Source organism: Desmodus rotundus, chromosome 12 (genome assembly GCF_022682495.2).
Source record: "Desmodus rotundus isolate HL8 chromosome 12, HLdesRot8A.1, whole genome shotgun sequence".
Classification (NCBI taxonomy): Eukaryota; Metazoa; Chordata; class Mammalia; order Chiroptera; family Phyllostomidae; genus Desmodus; species Desmodus rotundus.
In genome coordinates this window covers 46,530,792-46,558,386 of record NC_071398.1, presented here as the reverse complement: position 1 = coordinate 46,558,386, position 27,595 = coordinate 46,530,792, and the positions used below count along the sequence as shown (strand labels likewise).

General features: G+C 56.6%; 2 protein-coding genes across 5 annotated transcripts; one reads left to right on the top strand and one right to left on the bottom strand.

The window, feature by feature from the left end:
- GARIN5A (golgi associated RAB2 interactor 5A) lies at positions 1 to 7,674 on the top strand. 4 transcript variants are annotated; one of them, XM_071220004.1, is made up of 5 exons: positions 1 to 180; positions 369 to 487; positions 859 to 989; positions 3,655 to 3,840; positions 6,881 to 7,674. In XM_071220004.1, the coding sequence occupies exons 1-4, from the start codon at positions 138 to 140 to the stop codon at positions 3,824 to 3,826; spliced, it is 465 nt and encodes a 154-aa protein (XP_071076105.1). In that variant the 5' UTR covers positions 1 to 137; the 3' UTR covers positions 3,827 to 3,840; positions 6,881 to 7,674. The 4 variants fall into 4 exon arrangements, with proteins under 4 accessions (XP_071076105.1, XP_045056170.2, XP_071076104.1 ...); XM_045200235.3 differs by having other exon boundaries at positions 3,558 to 3,840; XM_071220003.1 differs by lacking the exon at positions 6,881 to 7,674 and adding an exon at positions 4,360 to 5,002.
- Positions 4,995 to 26,534, bottom strand: MYBPC2 (myosin binding protein C2). Its single transcript, XM_045200233.3, has 28 exons — positions 26,329 to 26,534; positions 25,127 to 25,261; positions 24,525 to 24,611; positions 23,785 to 23,933; positions 23,298 to 23,415; positions 22,597 to 22,645; positions 22,400 to 22,459; positions 21,472 to 21,665; positions 20,856 to 20,988; positions 19,789 to 19,913; positions 19,593 to 19,698; positions 18,310 to 18,482; positions 16,758 to 16,923; positions 15,617 to 15,723; positions 15,271 to 15,300; positions 14,890 to 15,029; positions 13,715 to 13,874; positions 13,524 to 13,628; positions 12,918 to 13,106; positions 12,309 to 12,443; positions 10,093 to 10,260; positions 9,834 to 9,922; positions 9,535 to 9,730; positions 9,127 to 9,266; positions 7,962 to 8,121; positions 7,651 to 7,787; positions 6,168 to 6,354; positions 4,995 to 5,122 (listed from the first exon to the last, which is right to left on the bottom strand). The coding sequence occupies exons 1-28, from the start codon at positions 26,471 to 26,473 to the stop codon at positions 5,112 to 5,114; spliced, it is 3,594 nt and encodes a 1,197-aa protein (XP_045056168.2). The 5' UTR covers positions 26,474 to 26,534; the 3' UTR covers positions 4,995 to 5,111.
- Between the last annotated feature and the right edge of the window lie 1,061 nt (positions 26,535 to 27,595).

The following is a 27,595-nucleotide window of genomic DNA, read 5'->3' as shown; positions in this document are numbered from 1 at the left end:
AGACGCCCGTCGGGTGACGGAACAATCGCGGGCATCTGCAGGTTGGCAGCATTTTGCGGTTACAGAATACGCGGCCTCGCCTGTCGGTTTTCTCCCTCGGCTCCTCTCTCCGTTCCCCAAAGGGGCGGGGTGTTGCGATGAAGCGGGGGCAAGAGCCTAAGCCGGCCCTCGGTGAAGCAGGTGCGGTGGGACCAGGTGGGATGGCGGAGCCAGGCCTGGAGGGGTTGCATCAGGTGAGGGATGGGGTCGGCGAAGTGGACACCGATAGCCCAGAAACCCCTGCTCTCAGCGCCGGGCTGCCCCGGGCCCTGCCAGCCGGGGGTGCCCGACCCAGCCTCTTGGAATAGATCCCCGCACTTCGACCCTAGAACGCGCCCTGGTTCCAGCCAGTCCCACGGGCCGGCCTGGACGTCTCCAGCGCTACCTTCTGTGCGGCGAGTTTGACCAACTGCGAGACTTCTCCATCTTTGAGAGCAACTTCGTGCAGGTGTGGAGCCCCAGGACCCCCTGAGCGGCAGCCTGAGTCTCGACCTCCTGACTTTGGCAACCCCGGCTCTCCTTCCTTCTGACAACTCCCCCATAATGTCTATCTCCTGGAACTCCTGACTGACCCCTTTCCCCATACCTCCAGATCTTAACTTCTCTATGAAACCTGGCCTCTGATTCCCTTCAGTTTCCCTGACTTAACAACTGTGTGACCCTTGATCTTTGACCTCAGCATATCCGACTCCCATCTTGGAATTTAATTCACTAGGTTCTAGACCCTTAATCCTACCAAGATTCTTGACTCCGATCCCTCTACAAATCTGCTCCCCACATCTATCCAGCTTCTAACCCTTGCCCCGCCCCCCGCCGCAGGTGACCCGGTTAGGAGAAGTTGCCAACAAGGTAACCATGGGGGTGGCAGCCTCCAGTCCAGCCCTGGAACTCCCAGACCTGTTGCTGCTGGCGGGCCCTGCCAAGGAGAATGGACGCCTGCAGCTCTCAGGGTGACTGCCCTCACCCCCACCCCCACCCATACCTCCTTGCTCCCCAGCTCAGGCCGTCCTAGGCTCCCAGCAGCACCTCCGCTCACCCAGATGACCCCGGGGTCAGGAGCCTTGGATGGCTGTCAGTCCTCTCTGGGCTGCTGGCCACCCAGGAGAACGAGGACAGGGCAGTCCGCAGGGGCACAGAAGCAGGGATGGACAGACATGGGGGGAACGGTCCTCAGCCACACCCTGGCAGGGGTTAAGAGAATGACCTGCAGCACCTGCTGCATGCCCAGCACCCTCTGGCCCCTCACATCATCTCATCTCTGATGTTATATTCTTATATGGCGGGGCCCCTTGGCCCCATCCCCCAAAGAGGTAAACTGGGGCCCATAGAGGGGAACCACTGCCCAGGATCCCACAGGGGGTCGAGGATCGGCTGGGATCGGAACCTCAGGCCTCCTGTGATTGCTGCCCTCATGGCGCTCAAACTCCTGTGCCACGCTACACCGTGCCCTTTCAGGTCCTTGTATTTCAGGGGAAAAGTAATGCAGATCCACCCTGACTGGTGTGGCTCAGTGGGTTGGGTGTTACCCTGTAAACCCAGAGGTCACTGGTTCAATTCCCAGTCTGGGCACATGCCTGGGTTGCAGGCAAGGTCCCTGGTTGGGGGCGTATGAGAGACAACAGATAGATGTATCTCACGCACATCGATGTTTCTCTCCCTCTCTCCCTCCCTTCCCCTCTCTCCAAAAGTAAAGTTTTTTTTTTTTAAAGTAATGTAGATCCACTCCAAGGTATAAAACACACGTAACACAAAATATACTTTTCTCCCATCCTAGGCTCCTGCACCCAACTCCAGCAGCAAATACCAAAACATTTCTATGGGTAATAGTAGAATTACCACTGAGTCATAACCTGCAATCGGAAGGCGCTGAGGATGGTGCTAAGGGAGGGCTTTGACCCTCATAGTCTCCTGAAGCACTCTCCCCTCACTGGCCCCCAAATAAACATGCCATCGAAGTAAAAACACTGAGTTTGCACGCAAACTCAGCCTCAAGACTCACCCTGGCGCCTCCCTGCTAACCAGCTCACAGCCCAGAGTTCCTCTGGACCACCTCTGACGGGCACCTCTCACGTGCATGGCCTGGAAATAGTTGCAGGCACAGGCTACATACTGCCTCTCCTGCTCACTCCCTCAGCATGATAACAACACTCAGTTCGTATTGACACGAATACGGCCACCAGGCCCTGCGGTGGACCTTCATGGTTGAACAAAACCACTCTTACAATGTTACAATGTAGTAGGAAACATCCTTGAATAAAAGGCCGCCCTTGGATGCCCTGGGTTCAAACCCTGGCCTCATCTTTTCACTGGCTTTGGCCAAGTTCCCTACCTATCTGGGCCTCAGTTTCCTCACCTGCAACACGGGGATAAGGAGAGACCCCCACCTCCAGGGCTGTTCGGGGATAAACTAAGTAAAAGTGCTCAAAATAAGCTCTGTCAATGTCAACTGTTATTCTAATATTTGGGGAATGTCATAGGTGGAGTCCACCACTGAGGTTGTGTCCAGTGTCTTGGGATTGCAGCCAGCGTGGCAGGCAGGGGACATCCATGTGCACAGGTGTGAGGGTGACAAAAATATCACCTACTGGGCAGGCAGGCAGAATAAATGGCAGTTGGTCCAATGCAGTAAAAGATCTGTGGAGACATCATTCATGGGACCATGGGGAGGTTGGGAAGCGTAGACAAGGTTGCAGACGGGCCAAAGGTTGTAAACAGACTTCCCGGAGAGAACCGAAGGGGCCAAGCCAGGGGGATGGCTGGAGGACGATTTCAGGCAGAGGGAACAGCTTGTACAAAGGCCCTGAAGTAGGACGAAGCCTGGCAGATTTAGGGAACAGTGAGGAGGCCAGTGTGGCTGGAGTATAGCGAGTCAAGGAAGTAGACGGGAGGAGAGGGAACAAAGCCAGAAGGCCCTGCAGGGCCTCGCGCGCCTGGTGAGGACTTGGCTTTGACTCTGAGCCAACTCAGGTGTTGACTGGCGGCCGCGTGGGCAACAGACAAGCTGGGGGCCGAGGCGGGAAAGGACGGTGGCTCGACTCAGGTGGAGGCGTTGGAGGGAGTTAGAAGTGTTCGGATTGTGGACACATTTTAACGGTAGAACCATCAGAATTCAGTGGCGGGACTGGATGAGGGTGTGAGAGAGAAGGTCAGGTCAAGAGGAACTCCACGTTTCTGACCAATCAAGTGGGAAGGTGTAGTTAAAACTGGGAGGACGGTGAGGAGCGGGTTTGGGGTGGGGATAAGGACAGGATGTTGATGCTACATCCAAGTGGAACTTGATTTCAACCAGGTGGCTGTCTATTCAAGTCCGGGGTTTAGGAGAGAGGACCAGCGGGAGACACAGTGTGCTTTGTGGTGGAAGTTGGGGACGGGTAAGATTCAAGAGGCAGAGAAAGTGAAAAAGGACTCCTTCCGGGCGGAGAAAGGGGAGGATGTGGGCGCCCCCCCGACTCTGAGGGCGCCAGAGCTACGGAGTCTGGGAGGGTCCGGACCTGAGCAAGCCCCTCCCTCCCGCACAGTCTGTTCCCCTTGCAGTTCGTCCAGCTCTTCGTCCACAACGAAAGGCACTGTCAGCTCAAGGTCAAGTTTCAAACGGGCCGCGCCTTCTACCTGCAGCTTCGGGGTCCGCCCAAGACCCGCAACCGCAAGTTCTGCCAGTGGGTGCGGCTGCTCTACCTCCTGCACTTCCACTCGGCCAGGGGAGCCGTACCCTTCCCGCAAAAGTACTCGGCGGGCAACACCACGGACAAGGAGGAGGACGAGGACAAGGAGGATGAAGAGGATCTGACTTAGGGGTTGGAGGTGAGGGGGCGGGGCTGCCAGGAGGCGGGAGAACGGGTCAAACTCCGGGGCCTGAGGGAGGAAGGAGGTGGCTGGGGGCCTGAAGGCTTGTGGCTGAGAGTGGAAGAGCAACGGCCTGGACTCCTGATTCCCGAACGGGTCTGAAGTCTGCACGTCAAGGACAGCAGAAAATGCACCGTGGCCTTGGTGCTGGAGCTAACGTGGCTCTGGTTCCCGAACTGGGCATTCCCGCCCCCTTCCAGCCTCTCTCCACAGAGGCTGGAAGAGGGATCTGGGGAGGGAATGCCGGGGCCTGCAGGGAGTGGGGTCAGCCAGGCCAGATGCCCAGCGCCCCGTCAGGCCTGGGAGGAGAGGGGCGCCTGTCCTTGAAGGTGGGGCCCCTGGAACCTGCGGGGGGCCTCTTCCTCTGGAGACACCCGCTCCCCCTGCCTCCCCGGTAAGTACAGAGGCCCACCACCCACCCCAAAGTGCAGCTACATGTGCAGCCAAGGCCTCTGAGACAAACCCCCTTGTACGCAGCTCCGGGCCTTGGACCCCACACTGGACCCCCCAGGCCTCTCACTCTGGGGACTCTGATTCCTCCAACACCCGTTGAAGTCCCCAAAGGGCCAGAGAACTATGTACCCGACTTTGGGGTTGGACAGATGAATTATTAAAGTTCAAAAAGATCGTCCACTTAAGAACCGAGGACCAGGTCATCAGCAATTCAACACGGCCGCCTGGCAGAAGCAGCCTTTCCGGGTTGCCTCTGCGCGGTCTTCGGGGCATCGTGCTGGCCGCTGGGGGGCACCCCTGAGACCTAGCACCCCCATGCCGTCATGGCTACCTCACCAGAGCAGCCCTCCCAGCCTGGCCTTCGGGTCCTCTCTGACTCGCTGTAGTTGCTGCAGCAGCTGGCCTGCCTCACCCCCACTCCTGATAGCTATTCTACCAGGGCAGCCTCCAGGGGGCCTGGTATGTGTGGACGCCATAGAGTTGCCAGGGCTACGTGGTGGCCTTGCTAAAGTAGCTGTTCCAAGATAGCGGCCTCCACATGGCCTGTTGCCTTTCGGAAGTGGGCACTCCAACCTGGTTGTCCCCATTACCCACCCCCAGGTGCTTAGCCCCTACAAGAGGAGGCAGGCAGAGCTTAGACTCAAGAAGGACAGACACGTGCACGTTTCCAGACGAGACTCTTATCTTCTCAATGATACTTCCTCAAAGGGAAACACTGTTCAGGGAGGTTGGGGCAGGACTCTGCAGCCAATGATCTTGACGGGTCGGAGAGAGTGTCACTGGGGCACTGTGGGCGAAATGAGACAAGGGTGGCTCAGGGGCTGCAGGGACCTGGCTTCTGCAGCGCCAGTGCCCTCGCCAGGCCCTTCTGCCTGCTAATGCATTCAGTTGGCCAGCAGGGGAAGCAAGTTTCCCTTTCACCACTCCATGGTGCCCCGTGATTGATTGCTGTAGCTTTGAACCCCAAAATGGGACATTCTGATCAGGGACTTCTGAGCAGCTGCTGGTGACACGGCTGTAACTGGAATCCTAAAGTGGGGATATTTCGGAGCTGACTCAAAAGTTGATAAAGGAGACAGAACTTGAGAAACTGGGTCAGCCTGGAGGCATGGCAGACACAAAGGTGTGGAGGTCTCTGAGCCCTTGTTAAGGGTCTGAGGCCACTTCTGTCTGCTGGGCTGTCATCAGGCCAGGGGAAGTCACAGTCAGGGAGGGAGTCTGGAAGCCACCTCTAAGGGACTTGGTTAGTAGCCACCCTACAGAGCCTTGACCGGAGGACATCAGACGCACGCAAGGCCAAGGTGGGGGTTCGAGGGGGGGAGGAGTGTTCCCGGTAGGCAGACTGGCCGGGAGGACACTCAGGCCGCTGGGAAGCCCATGGAGGGCAAGTTAACCCTGGAGAAGAGAGTCCTCCAGGGCCCTGTGTGGGGTGGAGGGGAGAGAGGGAGGTGGGGAGGCCGGCCAGACAGGAATTCAAAAGGAAGAGGATGAACTTCGGGGCTGGGGCTGTGGGGCAGAGAGGAGTGAGGCATGTTTCTGGGCTCCCACAGCCCCGGGTCCTCCACCATTACCCATGTTTGTTTCCACGTTGTGTCCACACGCCTCCCCACTGGAGACCTTAACAATCATTTGCCAAGCTCTCCTCACTTATTTGTCCTTCAACAACTTTGGAAATCCTCGGACGACTGCCCGAGCCCGGTCAGGCGCTCCCTGCACCCCTGCCCCGCCTCCGACGCCCTGTGTGGCCTTCACTGCGGCCGTTACTCTACATCCTCCCAGCGGGCCTGACCGGTTAGCTCTGTAAAGCGCATGCGTGAGGGGCCGCTGCTCACCTCGGACCTCCAGCTTGCACTCGGCCAGTGCCTCCCCCAGCTCATTGACAGCCCGGCAGGTGTACGTCCCGGTATCGAAGGGGGTGGGGCGGCGGATGTTCAGCGTCAGGATCCCCTGGAAATTGGTCATCAGGAACTTGGGATCTTCTCGGATTTCCATCTTGTTCTTCATCCAGACCACCTTCGGCTGTTGAGGGGAGCAGGAGAGGAGGCCCGCTGAGAGAGGGTCCCCTGGGTGATGGCACAATGGGCCTTGGGAGGAAGATCTGAATTTTCATTCTGCCTGGGCCACCTCTTCATTTTGGCGGGATGACCTTGGCCTTATCGCTTTTCCGACCCTCAGTCTCTTCTTCTGGAAGAGGAAGAGCTGACTCCTCTTGTGTCCCACAGGGCCCAGCACCGTTTGGCCCTTTGCTGCTCTACCCTCACTTCCCTCTGCCCTGCGCCACACTAGCCACGCCACTAAGCCTCCAACGGACCAGACAGGCCCCTGCCTCAGGGCCTTGGCACTGGCTGTTCCCACTTCCAAGACTGCTCTTCCTCCCCTTTCCACCAATGAGCACCTGCCTGTCTCAGGTCTCAGCTCGTAGGTCACTCCCCAGCCTCAAGGCCGTTTCACACACTCACAGCTTCCTTACTTCCCTGGCACACTTATCACCCTTTACAATTTTGTAGTCACTTGTGTGATGTTGAATTAATGCTGTCTCCCCCAGTGTACAGGAACATCTTATCCAATTCACCGGCACATAGAAAGCCTTTGAAAATACATGTTGAAAGAATAAATGAGCCCTGGCCAGGTGGCTTAGTTGGTGGGAGCATCATCCCATACACCGAAAAGGCTGCAGGTTCAAGCCCCGATCCAGGCATGTGTGAGAGGTAACCAATCAATATTCCTCTCCCTCTCCCTCTCCCTCCCCCTACCCCCTCTCCCTTTACTCTCTCTCTAAAATCTATAAACATATCCTCGGGTGAGGATTAAAAAATAAAGAATAAACTGAGTGAGTAAATGGCGTAAAGAAGCAAATGCAGTGAATGAATGAACCAGGTAAGTGGCTTGGGAGGCGAATCAACGAGTGGAGTGAGTGACGGAAACAGACAAGTGGAGATGGAGGAGGTGAACTCGTGAACCCACGGTGAGCCTACGGGGCGAAGCTGAAGACTTAGAAGTCGGACCAGAACGTGGCAAGCTTTGAGTGTAAAGGCCCAGGGAGTTGGCTGTTCAGGCTCTGTGGCCCTGTGGTCTCTGCGGCCACAGATAATACACAAGTGTGTAGGGCCACATTCCAATAAAACTTTATTTAGAGAAACTGGTGGCAGCTGGATTTGACCAGCCAGTTAAAAGGCAGTGAATTTCATGAACCAAGAAGAGGTGAGTCAGAGAGGAAGAGGGGGTGTGATGGGAAGGGGTAGGGGCTCCATCTTGCTGAAGGTCTCCCTCCAGGGCCACACACGCGTGTGCAGGCACACACACACACAAACACACCTGTGGGAAGCCTCTGACGGCACAGTTGAGAGCAGCAGCGTACCCAGCCACAACCACCCGGTCCGGCAGCGGCGTCAGGAACTTGGGAGGTGTGCGGAAGTCGTGTTCCTTGTAATCAAGAGGTTTGTAGGTGATACCTGGGGGAGGGGAGATGAACCTGTGAGGCAACTGATCCTGATTGTCCCTAAACACCTCTCCTCTGTCACCAGGTACCATCGACTTTGAGTCCAGGGGTGGGGGGTGCAGAGGACTCACGGTCAAACCCCCAGCCGAGAGCGGGGACTGGACCTTGCAGAGGGGGGTGGCCATACCCGCCTTGGGGATCCGAGCCGTGTTCTTGGAGACGCCTGGGGAGTCACTGAGCCCACAGATGTTCTCGGTGAAAACTCGGAAATAGTATTCGTTGCCCATGATGAGGTCGGGCACGGTACAGTGGGTTTGGCGGTTGTGTTCATAGACGTTGAACCACTCCTAGCATGGGGACAGGCAGGGCCGGGAAAGTCAGGGACACAGACACAGAAGGGCCAGGGTGAGGCAAGCACAGCCAAGTGTGCGCGGAGCTAAGAAAACACGCCCTTCGCAGCAGCACTGTCCACGGCGGCTAGAAAATGGGAATCACCCGAATGCCCATCAATGGATGAATGGAGAAGCAAGATGTGGCAGCACCCAAGCCGCAGAATATTACTCAGCTATGAAAAAGGATGAAACACTGACACCTGCTCCAATGTACTGGAAAACTCGAGGCTGCACAAAGGAAGCCAGACACAAAAGGCCACCTATTGAGTGATTCCGTTCATGGAAAGTGACCAGAATAGGCAAATCCATAGAGACAGGAAGAAGATTGGGGGTTGCCAGGGGCTGGGTGGGAGGAAATGGAGGTGTGACCGCTCAATGGATACAGGGTTTCCTTTTAGGTGATGAAAATGTCTTGGGACTCCCTGACTGGTGTGGCTCAGTGGATTGAGTGCCAGCCTGCAAACCAAGGGGTCACTGGTTCGATTCCCAGTCAGGGCACATGCCTGGGTTGTGGGCCAGGTCCCCAGTAGGGGGTGCATGAGAGGCAACCACACACTGATGTTTCTCTCCCTCTCTTCCTCCCTCCCTTCCCTTCTGTCTAAAAAGAAAATAAGTAAAATCTTTTATTAAAAAAAAAAAAAAGAAAGAAAATATCTTGGGACTGGATAGAGGTGGCAGTTACACAACAGTGGGAATGTACTAGATGCCACCTTAAAGGCAATGCTTGATTTTGTTAGGGGGATTTCACTGCCACAAAAAAGAACAAGAAAACTCATCTTGCATTAAGTCTCAGCCAAAAGCCTGCCCTCCTGGCTCCAGCCCATTCTCCTGATCTCTCGCGCCCCGGTTACCCCAGCTGGGGAAGGAGAGCAGCAGCGCCTGCTCTGTGAATCGCCAGCTTTCCTGCCCCCCCCCCCCCCAGCTCATCCCACTCTGCCCTGGGCCCTTCTGGTCCCTCACCATGGTTTTCTTGTCGGCTTTCTGGATGAAATACCCCGTGATCTCACTGTTCCCATCATCCTTCGGGGGCTGCCACTCCACCAGCGCGTTACTGCCCCACACCTCCTTCACTGTCACGTCCACCGGTGGCCCTGCCTTTTCTGGAAAGGTTGGGGGGGGGGTTTGCTGCATGCCAGCCCAAGTGTCCCTACATGCCCCCCACCTTCCCCCTCTCTGGGCTCTAACATCTCTTCAGCCTTTCTCCCCACTCCCATGGCCTCACCTGTGGGTGCCATTGCCCCTCACACCCTCCCCATTTCAATCTCTCCACTCCCCGCTCCTGGGCCATCCTCACCTCGCCTGCCCTCCCACCCGGGTCGTTGGTCTCTCCCGGGCCCGAGGTCCCCCTGCCCCTCCTCGGCCACGCACCCACGACCTGGATGCGGATGGTGGCCGTGTCCTTCATGTTCTCAATCTGCACGTTCAGCTCGTACTCCCCCGAGTCAGAGCGGGCCGCCTGGCGCACGAAGAACACAGTGTCGATGTCGCTGGTGCGCACGTTCACACGGGAGGAGTCCACGGGCGCCCCACCCTTCGTCCACACCACCTGGGGCCGGGGCTTCCCCTGGGTGGGCAGCAGGCAGCAGAGGTCAGCTGGGGGCTCTCCGGTGTGAGCTGACCCCTGACCCCCGGCCCCCAACCCCCGACCCTGACCCGAGCCCACGCACCTGGAAAGGGATGAGGAGGTTGATGGGCTCCCCCACTTTGCGGATATAAGTCTGGCGGAGATGGCGGGGGAGTCGGATCTTGGGTTGCTCTGAGAACAGAGATACAAGGAGGGCTCAGCATTGGGCTGGGGGGCACATTAGACCATGGCGACGAGGTTGCTGGGGGAGACCCCAGTGTTGGCAGGGAAAGGGCTGGCCAGACAATCACACCCTGGTCTTTAGAGAGCGGGGTCGGGGTCGGAGGTCAGGGGTCGCTCACCCACAATCTCCCTGATGGTGACTGGCTGAGCAAGGGTGGCCGGCTGGCTGCGCCCCGCGATGTTGACCCCAACAACCCGGAAAATGATTCTCGCCCCTGTGGGCAGATTCTTGACGGTGAAGCCACAGCGGTCAATGGGATCCGTGTTCGCCGGGATCCAGTCCTCAGCTGCGAGAGAGGAGTGATGCCAGGGACCTTTCTTCCAAACCTTCCTGCAAGCCCTCCGCTCGTCCTCCCTTCCCGTGCCTCGAACTAGCAGCAGCTGACATTAATTCAGCACTTGTGACCAGGGTCGAAAGCTGGGACACATGGTAGCTCCTTATTTCCACCTCCACCTTACATTATTCCCATCACAGAGGTGAGGACATCCAGGCTCAGAGAGGGCAAGGAACTGTCTCTGTGACAGGGGCCCTTCCATTCGGGTTCATCATCAGGCACTGGTGAGCCAACGAAGGTCAGACCAGCAAGAAACAGGGTGAAGTCTAACACGAGGAGGTTCTGAAATGTGGGGGTGGCGATGATACAGATCGGGGGGGCGTCACCAGGGGCGGAAGTGGAGTGAAGAGCACTGGGGAGAAAAAGGGAAGATGCCTACCAGAGCCCCACCATCCCTCATGTACAAATGTTACCAAACACAATCGTCGCTGTACCCTGCGAAGGTGGGAACTGTCTGCCATCTTTAGATGAAGAAACTGAGGCACAGAAACTTTCCCAAGGTCGCACAGCTAGAAAGTGCGGGGGCAGGATTGGAACCCACACCCGTCTGACTGTAAGGCCTGGGGTATGGTGTCAAGATAGTCTCATCTGGTAATGGAAGAAGACTTGGGGCAGTGAACACATAATATGACATACAAGTGATGTGTTATAGAATTGTACAGCCAAGCCTATAAAATTTAAACATTTTTTAATGAATTGATTAATGTTAGGGAGAGAGATAGAAAGAACCATCAATTTGCTGTTCCATTTATTGATGCATTCATTGGTTGATTCTTGTATGTACCCTGACCAGGGATTGAACCCACAACCGTGGCATATCGGGACGATGCTTAACCACCCGAGCTACCCAGCCACAGCTAAACCTATACAATTTTATTAACCAATGTCACTCTAATAAATTCAATACAAAGTAAACAATAAAAACAATGATTTCATCTGTCTTCCCAGTGAGATGACCATGTTGGAGATGTCCTCATAGCCACGGCAATGCACGTTTGTTCAGTGGAGGACGGAGAGTTGGATGTACGGAGATAGGAGAGGGTGGATGGATGGGTGGATGGATGGATGGGTGGATAGATAGATGATAGATAGATAGACAGTCAACAAGTAAATGGATGGGTGGAAAGAAGGAAGAAATGGGAGGGAAGAAAGATGGTAGTGAAGAGAGATTTCTAGATAAAAATGTTACAGGAGAGATGGATAGCTGGATGATCCAAAGAATTTTTGGACAGATAGAAAGATGGTTTGAATGGACGACTAGGTGGGGAAGTGGAAGAAAAGGAAAGAGAGAGAGAGGGAAGGAATGAGAGAGAAAAGGAAGGGAGAGAGAAAGAAAGAAAAGGTAGGAAAAAGGGCCTGGCTGGTGTGGCTCAGTGGATTGATTGCCGGTCTGCACACCAAAGGGTCATGGATTTGATTCCCAGTCGGGGCACATGCCTGGGTTGTGGGCCAGGTCCCCAATGTGGGGCACAAGGGGGGCAACTGCATATTGATGTTTCTCTCCCTCTCTTTCCCCTTCCCTTCCCCTCTCTCTAAAAATAAATAAATAAAATCTTTTAACAAAATTTTTAAAAAGGTAGAAAAAAGAAGGAAAGCTGGATGGATGGATCGATGGATAGATGAAGAGAAGGACAGATGAATGATAAATAAATGAATAAAAGAGATGAAGAAGGAATGTAACTAGTAGATATATACTTGGATGAAAGGATAGATGGATGGATGAAGAGGGGCAGCTGTTTGGAGGATGGATATAGGGGAAGAGAAGAGGGAGGAAGGGGGACAGGAGGGAATGAGGGAAGGAGAGAGGGCAAGCTGGTCAGTGGGGGCCTGGCTTGACCCATCCCCATCCTGGGGATTCAGGTAAATACAGATCCCGTAAGGGCAGTTCATCACCCCATAGATCGGCCCCTGCTCTGTCCTATTTTGGGTCCCCGAGACCAGACACCCACTTGGGTCCGTGTGCGCCACTGCCCCCCGCCCGGCCCGACAGGGCCACTCACAGTCCTCCAGGCAGTACTCCACCATGTACCCATCGATGCCGCCGGCCCCAATCCTGTCTGGGGGCCTCCACTTCAGGGTGGTGGTAGTGTCTGTCACGTCCTCCACTGTCAGGTGCCGGGGTTCACTCGTGGGTGCTGTAAGGACCCAGGGAAAGGGAAGATGAGGGTACCTGAGGTGTCAGGGGTCAGTAGGGAAGGTCAGGGGTCAGAGTTGGAGTCATTTGGTCAGGGAGGGATCAATATGATGGGCCAGAGGTCATTGAGCAAGGACATGTCATCAAGGGTCATTAAAACAGGACACTAAGGGACAGTGAGGTCTCCGAGGACAGAGATAGGTGTTAGTCTGCTAAGTGAGAGGTCAGTGAGATATTCGGGCCACAGCGTGGAGTGTAAGGCCATGGAGGTCAGCCGCAGGTGCACTGGGTCAGGAAGAGGTTGAGAGGGTGGGTGAGGCTGAAGGGTCCACGTATTGGGTTGCTGGATAAGGGGTGCCAGAAGTCAGCAGATTCCGTGGGGTGAAAGGCCAGGGTGCAGGGTCGGAGATCAATGATGGACAGGGCACGGGTGAGAGGCAGACAGGGACACTGTGCGGGGGCAGAGGGGCATCACCAATGGGCATGAAGGGCTTGGTGTTGAGGCTGGGCTGGGACACCCCGATGGCGTTGACAGCGAAGACCCGCATCTCGTAGAGGACGCCCTCGATCATCTTGGTGGACTCGTAGGTGGTCTCCGTGAAGACCTCAAAGTTCAGCTTCACCCAGCGATGAGAGCCCTTCTTCTTCCGCTCCAGGAGGTACCCTGGACACACCCCCCAAGCAGAGAGGAGTGGGAGGTCATGAAGAGGCCATGGAGGGGGGTCACATCAAAAGGCCACATGGCCCAGACAGGCCTGAGGCCATCAATCCTGGGTTGACCTCAAGGTCACCAGCAGTCAGAAGTCACTGGTCATGGGGTCAGTGATCATGCAGGGTCATAAGTCACAAATCAGGGGTCAAGGGTCATAGAAAATCCCAGGCCATTGACCCAAGTGAGGATTCCTAGACCATTAGAGAGTAAAGGAAGATGCAAAGACCGAAGGGATCGCGAGATATCAAAGACAGACACCAGGTCTCAGAGGGGCGCCACTGAGGAGGTTAAGGACTCTCGGAGGCCAAAGAGAAATCAGGGGGGACAAGAGGTCAGAGGTCATGGGAACTCTAGTACGCAGGCACTCACCGGTGACTGGTTGCCCCCCGTCATACTTGGGTGGTTCCCACACAAGGGTGGCCCAATCCTCTCCAACTGAGGTGACACGCACAGCCTCCGGGGGGTCTGGGACATCTGGGTGGGAGGCAGGAGAGTCAGGGGCCCCTCATGGCCGCGGGGAACCACCCCCGAGCTCAGGGCCTTTGTCTCCCCCTACTCACCCACAACCCGAATGAAGATGGAGGCCACATCCTCGCCAGCGGGGTTGGTGACCTTGATGGTGTAGCGGCCCTCGTCCGCCCGCTCAGCGCTCTCGATCACGAAGCTGCTGAGGTCCTTACGCTGCTCGATGCGGGTCCTGCCCTCGGTGGCCGAGAACACCTGGACACAGCCGCCGAAAGGCCGGGCTCTGCCTCTGCCTCTCCCCACCTCCCCAGGTCCAGACCTGCCTTCGCCCCTCCCCTGCACGCAATCCTCCAGTCACGGCCACACTACACGCAAGGCCGTGAGCCCGCACCAGAGGACCTGCTGGACCTGCACAGCCTCACCACCCCCCACAGCCCTCCTTGCCCTCCAAACACCACCCTGGCTCGTCCCACGCAGCACCCTCACCCCATTCTCTATCTGCTCTTCCTGTTACTCATCCTTTAGAACCTGCCCGAGGGTCACCTCTTCCAGGAAGCACTCCGGGATGCTCTCAATGGGCAGTGATGACCCCATCCTCTGAATTCCCACAGCTTCGGGTACCTCCCTTTATCTCACACCATCACCCTGGACAGTGACTATCTGGACACCTGCCTCCCTTCCAGAAGGTTTACAACCTCAGTGCCTGCACACGGAGCCCGGCACAGAGCCTGGCTCGGGAGGTGTTTGCCAAGTGAAGGAATGAATGAGCACTGACTCTGTCCCTTTTACAGAAGAGGAAACTACAGCCCAGAGAGAAGAAAAATTGCACTGTCCACGGCCTGGAACATGCAAGGTAAAAATATTTGTTGGATGGATGGATGGATGGATGGATGGATGGATGGATGGATGGATAGATGGATAGATGGTTGGATAACTGGGTTAGCTGATGAATAATAGATAGACAAATTGATTAAATCCTGGATAAGTGGACGGATGCACGAATTAATCAGTTAACTGATGAGTGGGAAGATGGATGGATGAGTGGAGGATGCATGGACAGATGGATGGATGGATGGAGACCCACCATGTGCTGGGGGAGCGCCATGGGGCGGGCAAACGTAATCTCCAATCTTCCAAACAACCCCCTGAGGAAGGAATCATAATCCTCATTTTACACTGAAACTGCAGCTCAGAGAGGGAAAGCAACTTGCCTCAAGTTGCCCAGCAGAGCTGAGAGGGACAGATGGCACCCAGGGGAAGCCGGCCCTACCTCATCCCCCTTCAGCCAGGTGGCCACAGGAGGGGGCTCCCCTGTGATGGCCACATCCAGCCGCAGCTTGTTCCCAGCCACGACCACAATCGAGTTGTCTGACGTCTTCCCCGAGCAGTCCAGGTGGATCTTTGGTGGCTCTGGTGGCAGAGATGGGATTGTGGGGAACTTGGGAGTGGACCGTCCCAATCCCCCTCCACAGGATCTCCTGAGAAGCCAGGTTCCAACAGCCCTGAAGACCCAGGAGCCCCATCTCCCCCAGATCCGGAGTCCAGGCCCCCAGCCCCTCCTCCCCCAGACCTGGGGGTCCAGACCCCCAGCCCCTCCTCCCTCAGACCCAGGGGTCCAGACCTCAGTTACCAAAGCAGCCCCAGTCCTTACCTTGCTTGGGGACGTACTCCACCTTGATTTCTGGGGAACATAGAAGACTGGAAGGTTAGGTCTAAAGTCAGCGGGCCCCATATCCCACCTTCACACCCAAGGCAGAGAAGAGGGTCTGGTGTCACCCTGGCATCTGCGATGCTGGGGTGGGTTCAGGCTGTGACTGTCCCACATGTCCCCCACATGGTCACGCTGCAGCGTACACAGTGCTCTCCCCCATCTTCTACCTGACTGTCCCCGTGATTCCGTGATTAGTGGATGCCTGCTGTTCCCCACCCCGGCCCCAGGGTGCAGTCAGAGACACTAAACCCTGAGGGGGGCCCTGGGGGAAAAGGAGCCCTCTCACCCAGGAAGTTGAGCTTAGCCGACAGAGATAGGGCATAGCCGTCGGGCACAAACGTGTAGTCTCCCTCATCCTCGGGGCGGACGTCATCGATCACCAGCTTGTGAATCCTAAGGGGTTGGGGGCACAGGGCACATGTCAGGCCAAGTCGCCCTGGGGACCACTGCAGAAAAACATCCTCCTCCATGCAATTTACAGGCTCACACCCACTCTTTTCATCCTGGCCTTTGGAATGCTGGGTTCAAATCTCAGCCTGGCCCTTTACTAGCTGTGTGACCTTGGGCAAGTTACCTAACCTCTCTGTGCCTCATTTTTCATCTGTTAAATACAGGTAATGATAGCAATCCACCTCAGGGTTGTAAAGCACTTAAAAAACTCCCTGAGCCCTGGCTGGTGTGGCTCAGGGGATTGAGCGCCGGCCTGGGAACCAAGGGGTCGCAGGTTCAATTCCCAGTCAGGACACATGCCTGGGTTGCAGTCCAGGTACCTAGTACGTGGCGTGTGAGAGGCAACCAATTAACCGATGTATCTCTCTCACATCAGTGACTGGGAATTGAACCAACAACCTTTTGGTTTGTGGGACGACACCCACACCACTGAGCTACACTGCTCAGGGCCCAGGCCTGTGTTTCCTTAGTTCAACTCGCCCCTCCTGTAGGAGACTGTTTGCAAATACAGCCACAAGTTTTCCCTTCTTTCTATCCATTGCTCTTGCCAGGAGACCCTGCAGACTTTACTACCTGTGCCCAAGAGAACATGGTGGGAGTGGCACGGAGACAGTTCCCAGCCCAGGCCAAAGAGTCTCATTCCCTTGCATTCCTTCAGAACCCGTTTCTACCATGTGACGATGCCAGGACTAGCTCTACTAGGAGATGAGGCATCAAGGGGACCAGCTCAGAGGCAGCCCATCCCCCTGGCTGAGGTCCTGACGGAGCACAGGAGGCTGAGCAGAGCCAACACTCAGCTGACCACAGAGACGTGACACAGACCATCCAAGATCAGCCAGCCTCCCTCCAGCCCACAGACTCGATCCAATATGTCCTTGTTCTTTGAAACCACTAAGTCCAGGGATGGTTGTTATGCAGCTAGAGCTAGCTGATACACACGCCCTGTCTTCCAGCAACCCCCACAGTCTGCTCCGCACCTGCCCACGTGGGAGATGGTGATCCTCTTGCTGGGCCGCACCTCGATCCCATTCTTGTACCACTTGCCTGTCACCTTCTCATCGGACACCTCACATTTGAACACGGCCTGATCCGAGGCCTTCACTGTCAGATCCGCGATGTCCTGCAGGACCTCCAGCTGTTTCTCTGCACAAGGAGAGAAGGAGATGGGGCCGTCACAGCTCCGGTCAGTGCGCAAATATTGGTGAGCACCCACTATGTGCCAAGGACTGTTCCAGGTACTGAGGAAACAGCCACAGACAACATGGAAACAGTCACTGGCCCCATGGAGCTCAGGTTCTAGCTGGGAGACTGGCAGTGAGCAGGGAAACACATAAACATATAACAAGGGGGAGCAACAAAGCCTGAGTCCATGGGAGGATGCAGGAGTCCCCCAGGTAGAGGGAACGGCATGTGCAAAGGCCCTGTGGAGTAAAGCAGGCTTGTTGGTGTGGGAACAGCAAGCAGACCAGTGTGGACAGGTGAGAGAGGCAGGGTGGGGCAGACCAGGCCAGAGCCCAGGGCATGTGGGCTGCAGAGAGAACTTCGTGTTCAATCTGAGCGAGGTGGAGCCACGCAGGGTGGTGGGAGGACAGCTGGGATCTGACTTACATTTTACAAATTTTTTATTTTTTAAATAAAACAATGCTGCCCTGACTGGTGTTGGTCAGTGGGTTGGGTATTGTCCTGCAAATGAAGAGGTCACCGGTTGGATTCCCCAGCCTGGATTGTGGGCCGGGTCCCCAGTAGGGGGTGCATGAGAGGCAACCACACATTGATGTTTCTCTCCCTCTCTTTCTCCCTCCATTTACCTCCTCTCTACAAATAAATAAATCTTAAAAAAAAAAAAAAAAAAGAATTATAGACTCAGAGGAGTTCACGAAAACAGTGCAGTGTCCCATGGACCTGCACCCAGCTCCCCCTGGTGGTGAGGACTTAGAGAACCAGGAAGTGCACGGGGGAACAACACTGTCACCTACACTAGGGTGTGTTCAGTGTTCACCATCGAACTTACATTTTTTAAAATACTTGCCCAAGGATATGTTCATGGATTTTTTTTAGCGCGAGAGAGAAAGGGAGAAACAAAGAGACAGAGAGACATCAATGAGTTGCTTCCCATACGCGCCCTGACAAGGGATTGAGCCCACAACCGAGGCCTGTGCCCAGACCAGGAATCGAACCCTCAGCCTTTTTGTTGAATGGGGGGGCGACGCTCCAACCAATGGAGCCACCTGGCCAGGGCTGACATGCCTTTTACACGGACCACTCTGGCTGGCTGGTGCGTGTGTGTGTAGACGTGGGGCCCGCGTGGAAACGGAGTGACCAGCTAGGGGACGGCGGCAGTGGTCCGCGCATGCATGGATGGAGACCCGGGCGGGGTCAGGCTCTCTTCCGAGAACTCGCTGGTGCATCGTACGGGTGTGAGACAAAGAGAGGCGCCAGAGACAAATCCGAAATTTGGGGCCTGAGCAGCTTGGAGTAGCGAGGAGAGGCATGTGCCTAGCGGCCCCCGCCCCATGGGAAGCCCCGTACCTTCCACGATGAGATCGGCCTCGCACTGCCCGCCGTTAGTAATGACCTGGAAGCGACCCGCATCCTCCAGGGTCACTTCGGAGAAGATGAGCAAGTGACGCTTCCCGTCTTTCTTGAAGCGGTACCGCGCCTTGTAGGAATCTTCCTTCGTCATTTCCACGCCATCTTTTATCCTGGGTGGAGGGGGAGTGAAGGGGGAGGTGAGGGGCCTGCACAGCCCTGGGTCTGGATGCCAGAGGGCGAGTTGGGGGCAAGAGAGACCGTCAGGAGTCCAAAGGGAGGTCACAGGAGGGAGGAAAGATTAAGCTTGGGAGAGGCATCTGGAATGAATGGGTCACAGGTGGGGGTCACAGGGAGTAAAGGAGGAGGAGGTCACAAGCCACTAGGAGATGCCTCAAGGTCCCGGTTGGAGGTCAGGGGACACAAAAAGAGAGAACAGAACACGGGGGACATCCTGAGGTCACAGAGAAATGCCAAATATCGTGACCTCTGTAAATGGTGCTTCCCCTGCCCGGGACACTCCTTTCTTCCTACTTCACTTCTACCTCCTCATCACTCCAATCTCAGCCCAATCATCGCCTCCTCCAGGAAGGCTTCCCTGACTTCCCGGGTCCCTTTTTCCTCTTAAAAAGTGGTCACAGCATCTGTTACAGTTCCTCTGAAACACTTGTCAAAAGGGAACTTTTACATTCACTCATGTGAAAACCTGACCGATAACCTGTCTCCGCCTCTCACACCCATGCACTCCAGAAACTTAACCAGATTATAAATTCCACCAAGGCAGGTACATGCTGACTTATTTTCTTTCCACTCCATCTGCAACATATGGAAGAATGCCATCCCACAACAGATGCTCAATAAATATTTGTCAGATGGACGAACTGATGTGGATGGGTGGGTGGGCGGGTGGTGGGCGGATGGATAAATTAGGCGGATGGATGAATCAATGAGTAAATGGATAGATGAACGGATGGATAAGCGGATGGGGGGGTGGGAAGATGGACGGATGAATTGATAGACTAAAGGACGGACGAGTGGTCAAATGGATGAATAAATGATTTAATAAACCTGAAATAGCAGGAGCCAGGAAAAGGGGATTGAATAGGTAGACGTCGTTCTAGAATTTTTAGAGGGTGAAGGTCAGCATTTAGAGAGAAAGGCTGAAGTCTCCTGGGGACAACTGAGTAAAGGTCCCCTGTCTCCAAGAGAGACCATAAAGGTCAGGGCTGATGCAGAGAAGCTGTGGGCACCTGGACGGAGGTCAGGGGTGGAGGGTCACTTACCACTTGACCTGGGCACCTTCTTCCGACACCTCGACTACCATTTCCACCCTGTCGCCCACAAACACCTGCTGGTCCTCAAGGGGTGTCACAATCAGGACGGGAGGCTCTGTGGGCACAGAGGGCACAGGAGGTCAAGTAGTTCTAGAACCCCCTCCAGGACCCCAATCCCCGAGCTCGGCCCAAATCCCGGCCTCACCTTTGACGAAGAGCTCCGTGAAACACTTCTCATCAGCGACCGCGACTTCATACGCAGCGTCATCCGCCATCGTGCACTTGTTGATGGTGAGAATTCGCTTCTTTCCAACATTCTCAAACACGTACCTGGTGCAAAAATCCCACCTCAGTCCCGGCACGGAGCGGATGCCAGCCCCGAGGTAAATCCATCCGCCAGTTCTCAGGCAAGTCACTCCCGCCCAGACAGAAATTGTGCAGGAGGGCAAAGGCGGCCCAACTTCTAAGTATTTAAATACCCACAGACGAAATGCTAACTGTTCACCCCCACCCAGCCTCTCCTTCCACTCAGCAGAGGCACACAGCCATCCCCCTAGAGAACTACACTTCCCAGCCTCCTTTGCAGCTGGGAGGGCAGCACCAAGAGCTTGGGCCAATGGACCGCAGCGGGATGTGATGTGCGTAACTGCTGGGACATCTCCAGCTTTGAGTGCTTGCTCTGGACTTCTCTCCTCCCTTGCTTGTCCGCCAGGTGCAGATGTGCCTACGACCCAGCTTCCACCATGCAGACGGTGTCGCCAAAAATAAGGACGCTGGGTCTCGGAAAAGTCTCTGAGAGAAGAGGTGGCCCCCCTGCCTCCATCAACTAGAAATACACTTCTCTAACTTAATGTACTCTAGGGACTCTGTTACAGCAACTTAACTGATATAACTGTGTTTCTTATCCCAAATGCTCATGCAGACAAATCGAGAAAACACAGCCAAGGAAAAAATAATGATAAAAAAGAACCCATCCAGGCCCTAGCTGGTGTGGTTCAGTGGATTGAGTGCCAGCTTGTGAACCAGAGGGACGCCGGTTCGATTCCCAGTCAGGGCACATGCCTGGGTTGCAGGCCAGGTCCCCAGTAGGGGACACGCGCAAGGCAACCACACATTGATGTTTCCCTCCCTCTCTTTCTCCTTCCCTTCCCCTCTTTCTAAAAATAAAATAAATAAAATCTTTTTTTAAAAAAAAAGCATGACCAGCCTTATTTCCAGGTATGTCTCTGGGCCCCAGGTCTCCCCAACCCAGGGATTGGCCCACACACTTACTTGCTACTTGGTTTGATCTCCTGGCCATTCTTGAACCACTTGAGGGGAAGGTCAGGGTCGCTGATCTCCACCACCAACTTGATCTTGTTGCCCCTGTCCACTTGGTAGGCTGGGTCCAGCTTCTTCGTGAAGGCTGGAGGTGGAGGGATACAGGCGGATGGAGCTCAGATGTTCTCCCTGCTGTGGTCATCCCCCAAGCTGCAAAGTCCCCCTCCCCAGACCCTGGGCTCTCCAAGGTCAAAGTCAAGAAGCCATGTATGGCCCTGGCTGGTGTGGCTCAGTGGATTGAGTGCAAGCCTGTGAACCAAAGGGTTGCCGGTTCAATTCCCAGTCAGGGCACATGCCTGGGTTTCGGGCCAGGTCCCCAGTAGGGGGTGCATGAGAGGCAACCACACATTGATGTTTCTCTCTCCTTCCCTTCCCCTCTCTGTCTAAAAATAAATAAATAAAATATTTAAAAGAAGAAGAAGAAGCCTCCTATGAATTTGAAGGCCCCTGACAACAGGCCTCTATTACATGAGGGCCTCCAAAAGACAGGTCCAGGGCCCAAACATCAGATCCCCACGATGCTGGGGTTCCTAAGGGCAGGGCCCATCTCCCTCAGACCCGCACTGACCTTCACTCTTCTTGACCTCGACCTTGGCCTTCTTGAGCCGTTTGAGCATGCCCCGGAGGTCAGTGATGCCGTACTGGAAGGCGATCTTCTCGTACTCGCTCTTCTTTGCCCCTTTCAGGAGCTCCCAGATCTCAGGCGGGATGCCCAGGTCGTCATCATCTTTCTTCTTTTTCTTCTCCTGCTCGACCACCTCCCTGAAGGCAGGGAGAGCCGGCTGGGCCACCATGCAGTCTCCCGCTGCCTTCTCAGCCCACTTGCTGTGTGACTTGCCCGAGTCACTTTCTGTCTCTGGGCCTGTTACCCTTACTCTCTCCATCCGGGACCGTGGCCCCAGTCTCCTCTCCGGCCTCCTGGCCTCCCTCCAGCCTCCATCCCTCCAGTGTGTCCCCCACATTGACCCAGAGGGATGTTTTGGACACCCACATCAGAAGTCATCTCTTCCCTGTTCAGAACTGGGTGGCTGAGTGTCCTGGCAGACAGACAGAAGGATAGGTGGGAAGATGGTGGGTGGATGGATGGATAGGTGGGTAGATGGATGGGCAAATGGGAAGGTGGGTGGAGAGATGGATTAGTCGATGGAGAAACAGGTAGCTGGTTGGATGGATGGATGAGATTGATGGGTGGGTGGACCACTGGCTGGACAGACGTTGGGCTGGGTGAACAAGGGGATGAGTAGATGAACTGGAACCACAGTAGACAGGAAAGTGGGCATCAGAAGGAAGGGTTAAAGGGTGGGTGGGTAGGGGAATTGGTGGGCAGACGGCTGGATGGCTGGGTGGGCAAGCAGTGGGTGGATGGAGGAGGTGCTGGAGGGGTGGGCGGGAAGTCCATGCATGGAGTGGGGAAGCAGCAGGGGCGGTGGGGCCTCACCCACCACCTTCTCCTTGGGCCTCCAGCTCCCTTCTCTGTGCCAGAGGGTTGGGCTTACCTCTTCTTCAACAGGCCGCTGAAATCCAGCTCTCCCGCGTCTTCGGGCTTCCCTTCACCTCTGAGGCCATTGAAAGGGGGTGTGAACTCCACTGAGGTGCCCCCAGATCACCCTGGGTGCCCACATCTTGGCTTCCCCAATCCTCCCTTCTCCCTAGGTAGCCCCTCCCCTTGTCCCCAGGGTCCAGAGGCACTCACGAACGTTTGAAGTCTTCTAGACTCTGCCCAGAGGAGTCCTGTCGGGGCACTGTGGAGAGGCAATGGGGGATGGGAGGGCGAGCTGCAGACAAGTCCCGATCCAGGACCAGGAGCCCCCTCCAGGTCCGCGCCACCTCTTTTCCCATCTCTTGGGCCAGCACGCCCTCTCAGTGGGGCCCAGACACCCTCTGCTTCTGTACACACACCCCACCTGCCACACACCGCCCTCTCTGTGCACCCTGCACCCCTCACACCTGGGCCAGCACGCCCTTCTCCCCAGGCCTGGGCAAGCTCATTCTCTGTGCCCTCCCAGTTGAAGCCCCCCACATCCTGGACTATAGACCCAACCCCCAGTGCCTGTACACCCTCAGGGCTCCATACACGTGCCCCCAAATCTGTGTAACCTCCCATGAATCCCATACACCCTCACCCTAAGCCCACGGGCCCATACTCTCTAACCCTGAGCTCCCTCGTCTTTGCGGCTTCTTTCTCAGCCTGTATGCCGTGACCCCAGAACTGACACAGCTCCTCCCCTGAGCCTCTGCAGGTGCACCAGGACAGCCTGAACCCCTCGACCCCTCACGTTCTCAGCATGTCGACTGTCTCCCCAGTGTGGAGCGCCCTGGTCCCCAAATCTACCCCACCTCACCCCCACATCTGTGAGCTCTCCTACACTGCCTCCAGACCCACACCCAGCGCACCCTCCACATCGATGTTGAAGCCACAGCTGTCACACGTGTCCTTGGCTTTGACCTCGAGGCGGTAGTCACCGCGGTCCTCCTGTACCACCTTGGAAATGCGCAGCTCCAAGTTGTACACCTGGGGGCCGGGACCAGGAGTGTGGGTTCACGTGACCACCCCCAGCACCACCCCACATCCCCCAGAGCCCATCCACAACTCTGCTTCCAAGTTGTCCCCCCACCCTGCCACTTTCTCTTCCCATGCTGAGATAATCTTGACCCTGGGGTGCCCAGGCCCCTGACCCCTGAGACTTTGCTGGGAGTGTACACACCGTGCCCAAGAGCAGCCCCCCTAAACCCATGCTCTCCCCTTCTGCCCAGCGCAACCTCCATCCCCGGAGATCCAGGCCCATGGTTACACCTCAGATGTTCACAAGCCTTCTGAAAGGCGGGGCCTGCACCCCCGCCTGCCAGGCCCCCACGCCCTCGCATCCCACAGGGTCCTCACATTGTTGGCGGAGTCGTGGGTCTCCTTGAAGGAGAATCGGGCCCCGCTCTTGATGCTCAGCTCCATCCATTTCCCCTTGAACCACTTCATGGTTGGTTTGCCCGGGAGCTCCTTCCCATTCACCTTGGCCACAATCACCACATCCTTTCCTGGGTGGGGGAGAAGGAGGTGGGGGGGGGCAGGGGATAGGAGGGAGTGGTCGGGCAGGAACCAGGAGACTCTACAGAGAGGACTGTGAAGCTGAGAGGTGTTGAGAGCTAGGAAAAAGGGCTAGACAATTATAAGCATTGCTAAACAGAAAACCTTGAAGGTCACTAGAATGGATAAGGAAGAGAGACAAGTCGTCATCCGAAATAAGCTTATCAACAGGAGACAGACAGATAGTTCCTCCTGAACCCAGAGCAAAACTCCTCCAGAGCTCAGAGCTATGCAGAGATAACAGCAACTCCTGCTTTTGTAACTTGCTTGCTTGCTTCTCACTGTATAAAAGAGCTAGCCTGTGAGCGTTTGGGGCGGCTCTCATCTGCAGCTCTTCTGAGCAAGTGTCTCCGGGACACATCGAGAGTCCGCCCCTGCGCAGGTTAAAAGAGTTGGCCATTAAAGTAACATCTCTGTAAACGTCCTGAAAGTCTCCGAACATCTGTTTCTTGCGTCAGTGGGTGCAACAAGAGGCCCCGCCCCTCCTCCCTCAGACCCAGGGGTCCAGACCCTGAGACCCTCCTCCCCCAAGCCCCCCTCACCTTTCTCCACTGACACAGAGTCTGGCCTCTTCAGGAAAACACCAGTGGGCTCTTCGGCAATTGGGGACTGCTCCTCAGAGGGGACTTCTGCTGGGAGACAGGATTAGGGTCTAGGGCAGCTGGGAGGGGCGCTCTGGGGACTGGACTTAGAGCCAGGGAGGGATCCTCTGCTCCGAAGCCAAAGGCCATGGCATAAAGTGGTTTCTCCTGCCCTGGGAATGACCTCATGTCACCCAGGAAGCTGCATGACCTTGGCCAGGCAGGCCCACCCCTTTGGGCCCCAGCTTTTCCACCTGTGAACTGGAGGGGGGTGGAATGGATGGCGTTGAACGGGACTGTGCGGCAGGAGAGGGGTAGAGATGGGCAGAGCGTTGCATGCTGCAGGGACTTGGTGATGCATCAGCTAGGTGTTGAGTGGGGGCTTGAAGGCCAGGCTGAGGGTCTGGGCTCTGTCCTGGGGGCCCTGGGGAGCCTTGGAAGGCTGGGGAGTGGTGGGTCAGCTCTGGGGCCGTGTGGAGGACAGAGAGGGTGCAGAGGGGCCAGGGGAGACTGGGGGATGGATGGGGTCCAGATTCTGCTGAGCCCACTGGACACTATCTCACCTTTGGGGGACTCTGGGGGAGCCTCCTCTAGGGGAGCTTCCTTGGGCGCAGCCTCCTTGGGAGCAGCCTCCTCGGGAGAAGCTTCCTTGGGAGCTGGTTTGGCCGCATCTTTGCCTTTGGGGGCCTTCTTGGCCGCTGCAAGATAGGTGTGCGGAATGATGGAGCTCACGCAGCCCCGCCCCTTCCAGAGCCCAGGAGCCTCTCCCTCCTCCCTGGCACCGGCCACTCCAGCCCATCCAGACAGATTCCCGCAAATCTATCTTTAATCCTGGGTCTGTGGGATCAGGTTTCCCCTTGCCCCAGGCAGGCTCTGCCCCATTCGTCCAGGCCTCAGGGCCCTAACCTTTTGGGTCCTGGGGGTAAAATTAGCTCTTCCCCAGGGTTGGAAACTGGACACCTCGTGCTGACCACAGCACCTCTACCCTGCCCTGCCTGCTGGCTCCTGGCCCACTGGGGCCCCAGCCACAGCAAGGGGCAGGACCCCCACCCCACAGCCCGGTTGACCTGGTGCCAGTGGCCTGGACACCCCAGGAGGAGGAGCCCTCCCTGGGGACTTCTCTCTTCTGTTCGTTTCCCGTAGAGAGGAAGCCCCGTCCTCACACCAAGTGCCGCCCAGGCCCATTCAAAGGGCCTTCAGATCTGCACTATAGATCTGAGGCTCTCTGCCCTTTGGGGAAGGTCCCCTCATTCCTGCGTGGGAAGCCCTGATTCCCGTAGAAAGGGGGTCCCTCATCCTCATACAGAGCTCTGCTCACCACAGACAGGAATCCTTAATCTCTACACACTCGAGGACCCCCTTTCCTACAGAGAAAACCTACAACTCTCACTCAGACAGTGGCTCCACTGAGAGAGACTCCATCACCATGCACACTCCACAGTCTACACACACACACACACTCACACACTCACACACACAGGACGCCCATCCCCACCCAGAAGAAGGGCTCAAGGTCACAATCAGAGACTCCACCTGCACCCAGAGATGGGCCTCCTACCTCCCTACAAAGAAATCCCCTCACCACACAGGGAAGGGGACCCTTGGCCCAACACAGATTTGGGACCGCCATCCCACACAAGGTGGGAACCCCTGCCTGCACAGAGGAGGCGCCCCATTCTCCCAACATCACAAAAAGGGGAGCCCCCTAATCCCGGTTCAGAAAGGAGGACCCATCTCCACTCAGAGAGGGAGTGTGGAAAGCCACCTGGCTTTGCCTCAGGCATGACGGCAAACCTCCTCCGGCTCCGCTGACCGCAGCTGTGTCCCTCTGGGCCCTGGGGAGGACAGGTGGGCCTCCAAGGGGAACTCTTTAAAAAGTGCAGTGACTCCCAGGAGGCTCCGGGAGGCATCCGTGGCCTCCCCACCCTCCCCTGCCACCCCCGCGTTCCGCCTGTTCTACCCGGCAAACGACGGACAGCCCAACAAGGAGAGATGGCTGACCGCCAGCTCCCCGGGGAGGAGGGGGATGTCTTCGGACACCTGGGTCTCAGGGAGGAGGGGCGGGGGATCTGGACTCCTGGGTCCGAGGGCAGAGAGGACCTGGAGCCCAGATTCTTCGGTGCTGGGGGAAAGGAGAAGGCTGAGGGCCTGAACTCCTGGGTGGGGGTGGGGAGAAGACGGGGTCTAGAAAGCCATTCTTAGTATCTGCAAGTCAGTAGTTTTCGGGAAACCAAAGCCCGGGGGGAGGGTCGGGTTTCCCAGAGGAGGCAGGACGGCGTCCGGGGGAGGAGATCTCTGCGCTTGCAGGGCGGGCACTGAGGCTCGGGGGACTCCGCAGTCCGTCCCCGGAAGCGAGCACAAGCCCAGGCTTGGGGACCCGGCCACCTGGGACCCCGGACTGGCCGCTGCCCCTCCTGGGACCGCGCCCTGCGGGCTCCTCAGGACGATTCCCGGAGCGGGAGCGGCGGGCCAGCGGACGCGCGTGCCGATAGCGGGGGCGGGTTGGGAGGCCGGGAAGGCCCTGGAGGGGTGCCCGGACGCTGGCGCCCTTCCCGGCGGGGGACCTGTGGCTTTCTGAATGGGGGCGGTGGTGGCTGGACGCCACGTGGGGGGAGAGGATTGGGGAGAGAGGGTCTTGGGGACCCCAGGTGTTATGGGAGGAGGGGCAAGATGGGGAAGAGAGGGACGAGAAGGGTGTGGCGGGTTTGGGGTTAAGGTGAAGGACCGGGTGGTGGGGAGGTAGTGTCGCAGGGTGAGGGACCCGGTATAAGGAAAGACAATTCCCTCCAGGTTTTCTTCTTGCCCATCTGCCCTCTCCCTCTCCAAAACCCCCTCTGAGCCGGAAACTTCCCCGCCTCTCTCTTTTCCTCCTCCTCCGTTGTTGTGTTGAGAGAGAGATCTCTCTCTTTTCCTCCTCCTCCGTTGTTGTTGTTGAGAGAGACCTGAGCGCAGGTGGAGCCGCGGGAGCCAGGAGGGCGCCCTATCCCGCCAGCCCGAGGACTGTATACAGAGAGAGGGGGACGGAGACTCAG

Coding starts and splice junctions, on each gene's coding strand:
- GARIN5A (XM_045200235.3), top strand. CDS start 138: ATGAAGCGGGGGCAAGAGCCTAAGCCGGCCCTCGGTGAAGCAG. Junction 181..368: donor GCCGGCCCTCGGTGAAGCAG/GTGCGGTGGGAC, acceptor CTTCGACCCTAG/AACGCGCCCTGGTTCCAGCC. Junction 488..858: donor TTGAGAGCAACTTCGTGCAG/GTGTGGAGCCCC, acceptor CCCCCGCCGCAG/GTGACCCGGTTAGGAGAAGT.
- MYBPC2 (XM_045200233.3), bottom strand. CDS start 26,473: ATGCCTCCCGGAGCCTCCTGGGAGTCACTGCACTTTTTAAAGAGTTCC. Junction 24,612..25,126: donor TCCCCCAGAGTCCCCCAAAG/GTGAGATAGTGT, acceptor GTCTCCCAGCAG/AAGTCCCCTCTGAGGAGCAG. Junction 16,924..18,309: donor GGCCGATCTCATCGTGGAAG/GTACGGGGCTTC, acceptor CTCCTTGTGCAG/AGAAACAGCTGGAGGTCCTG.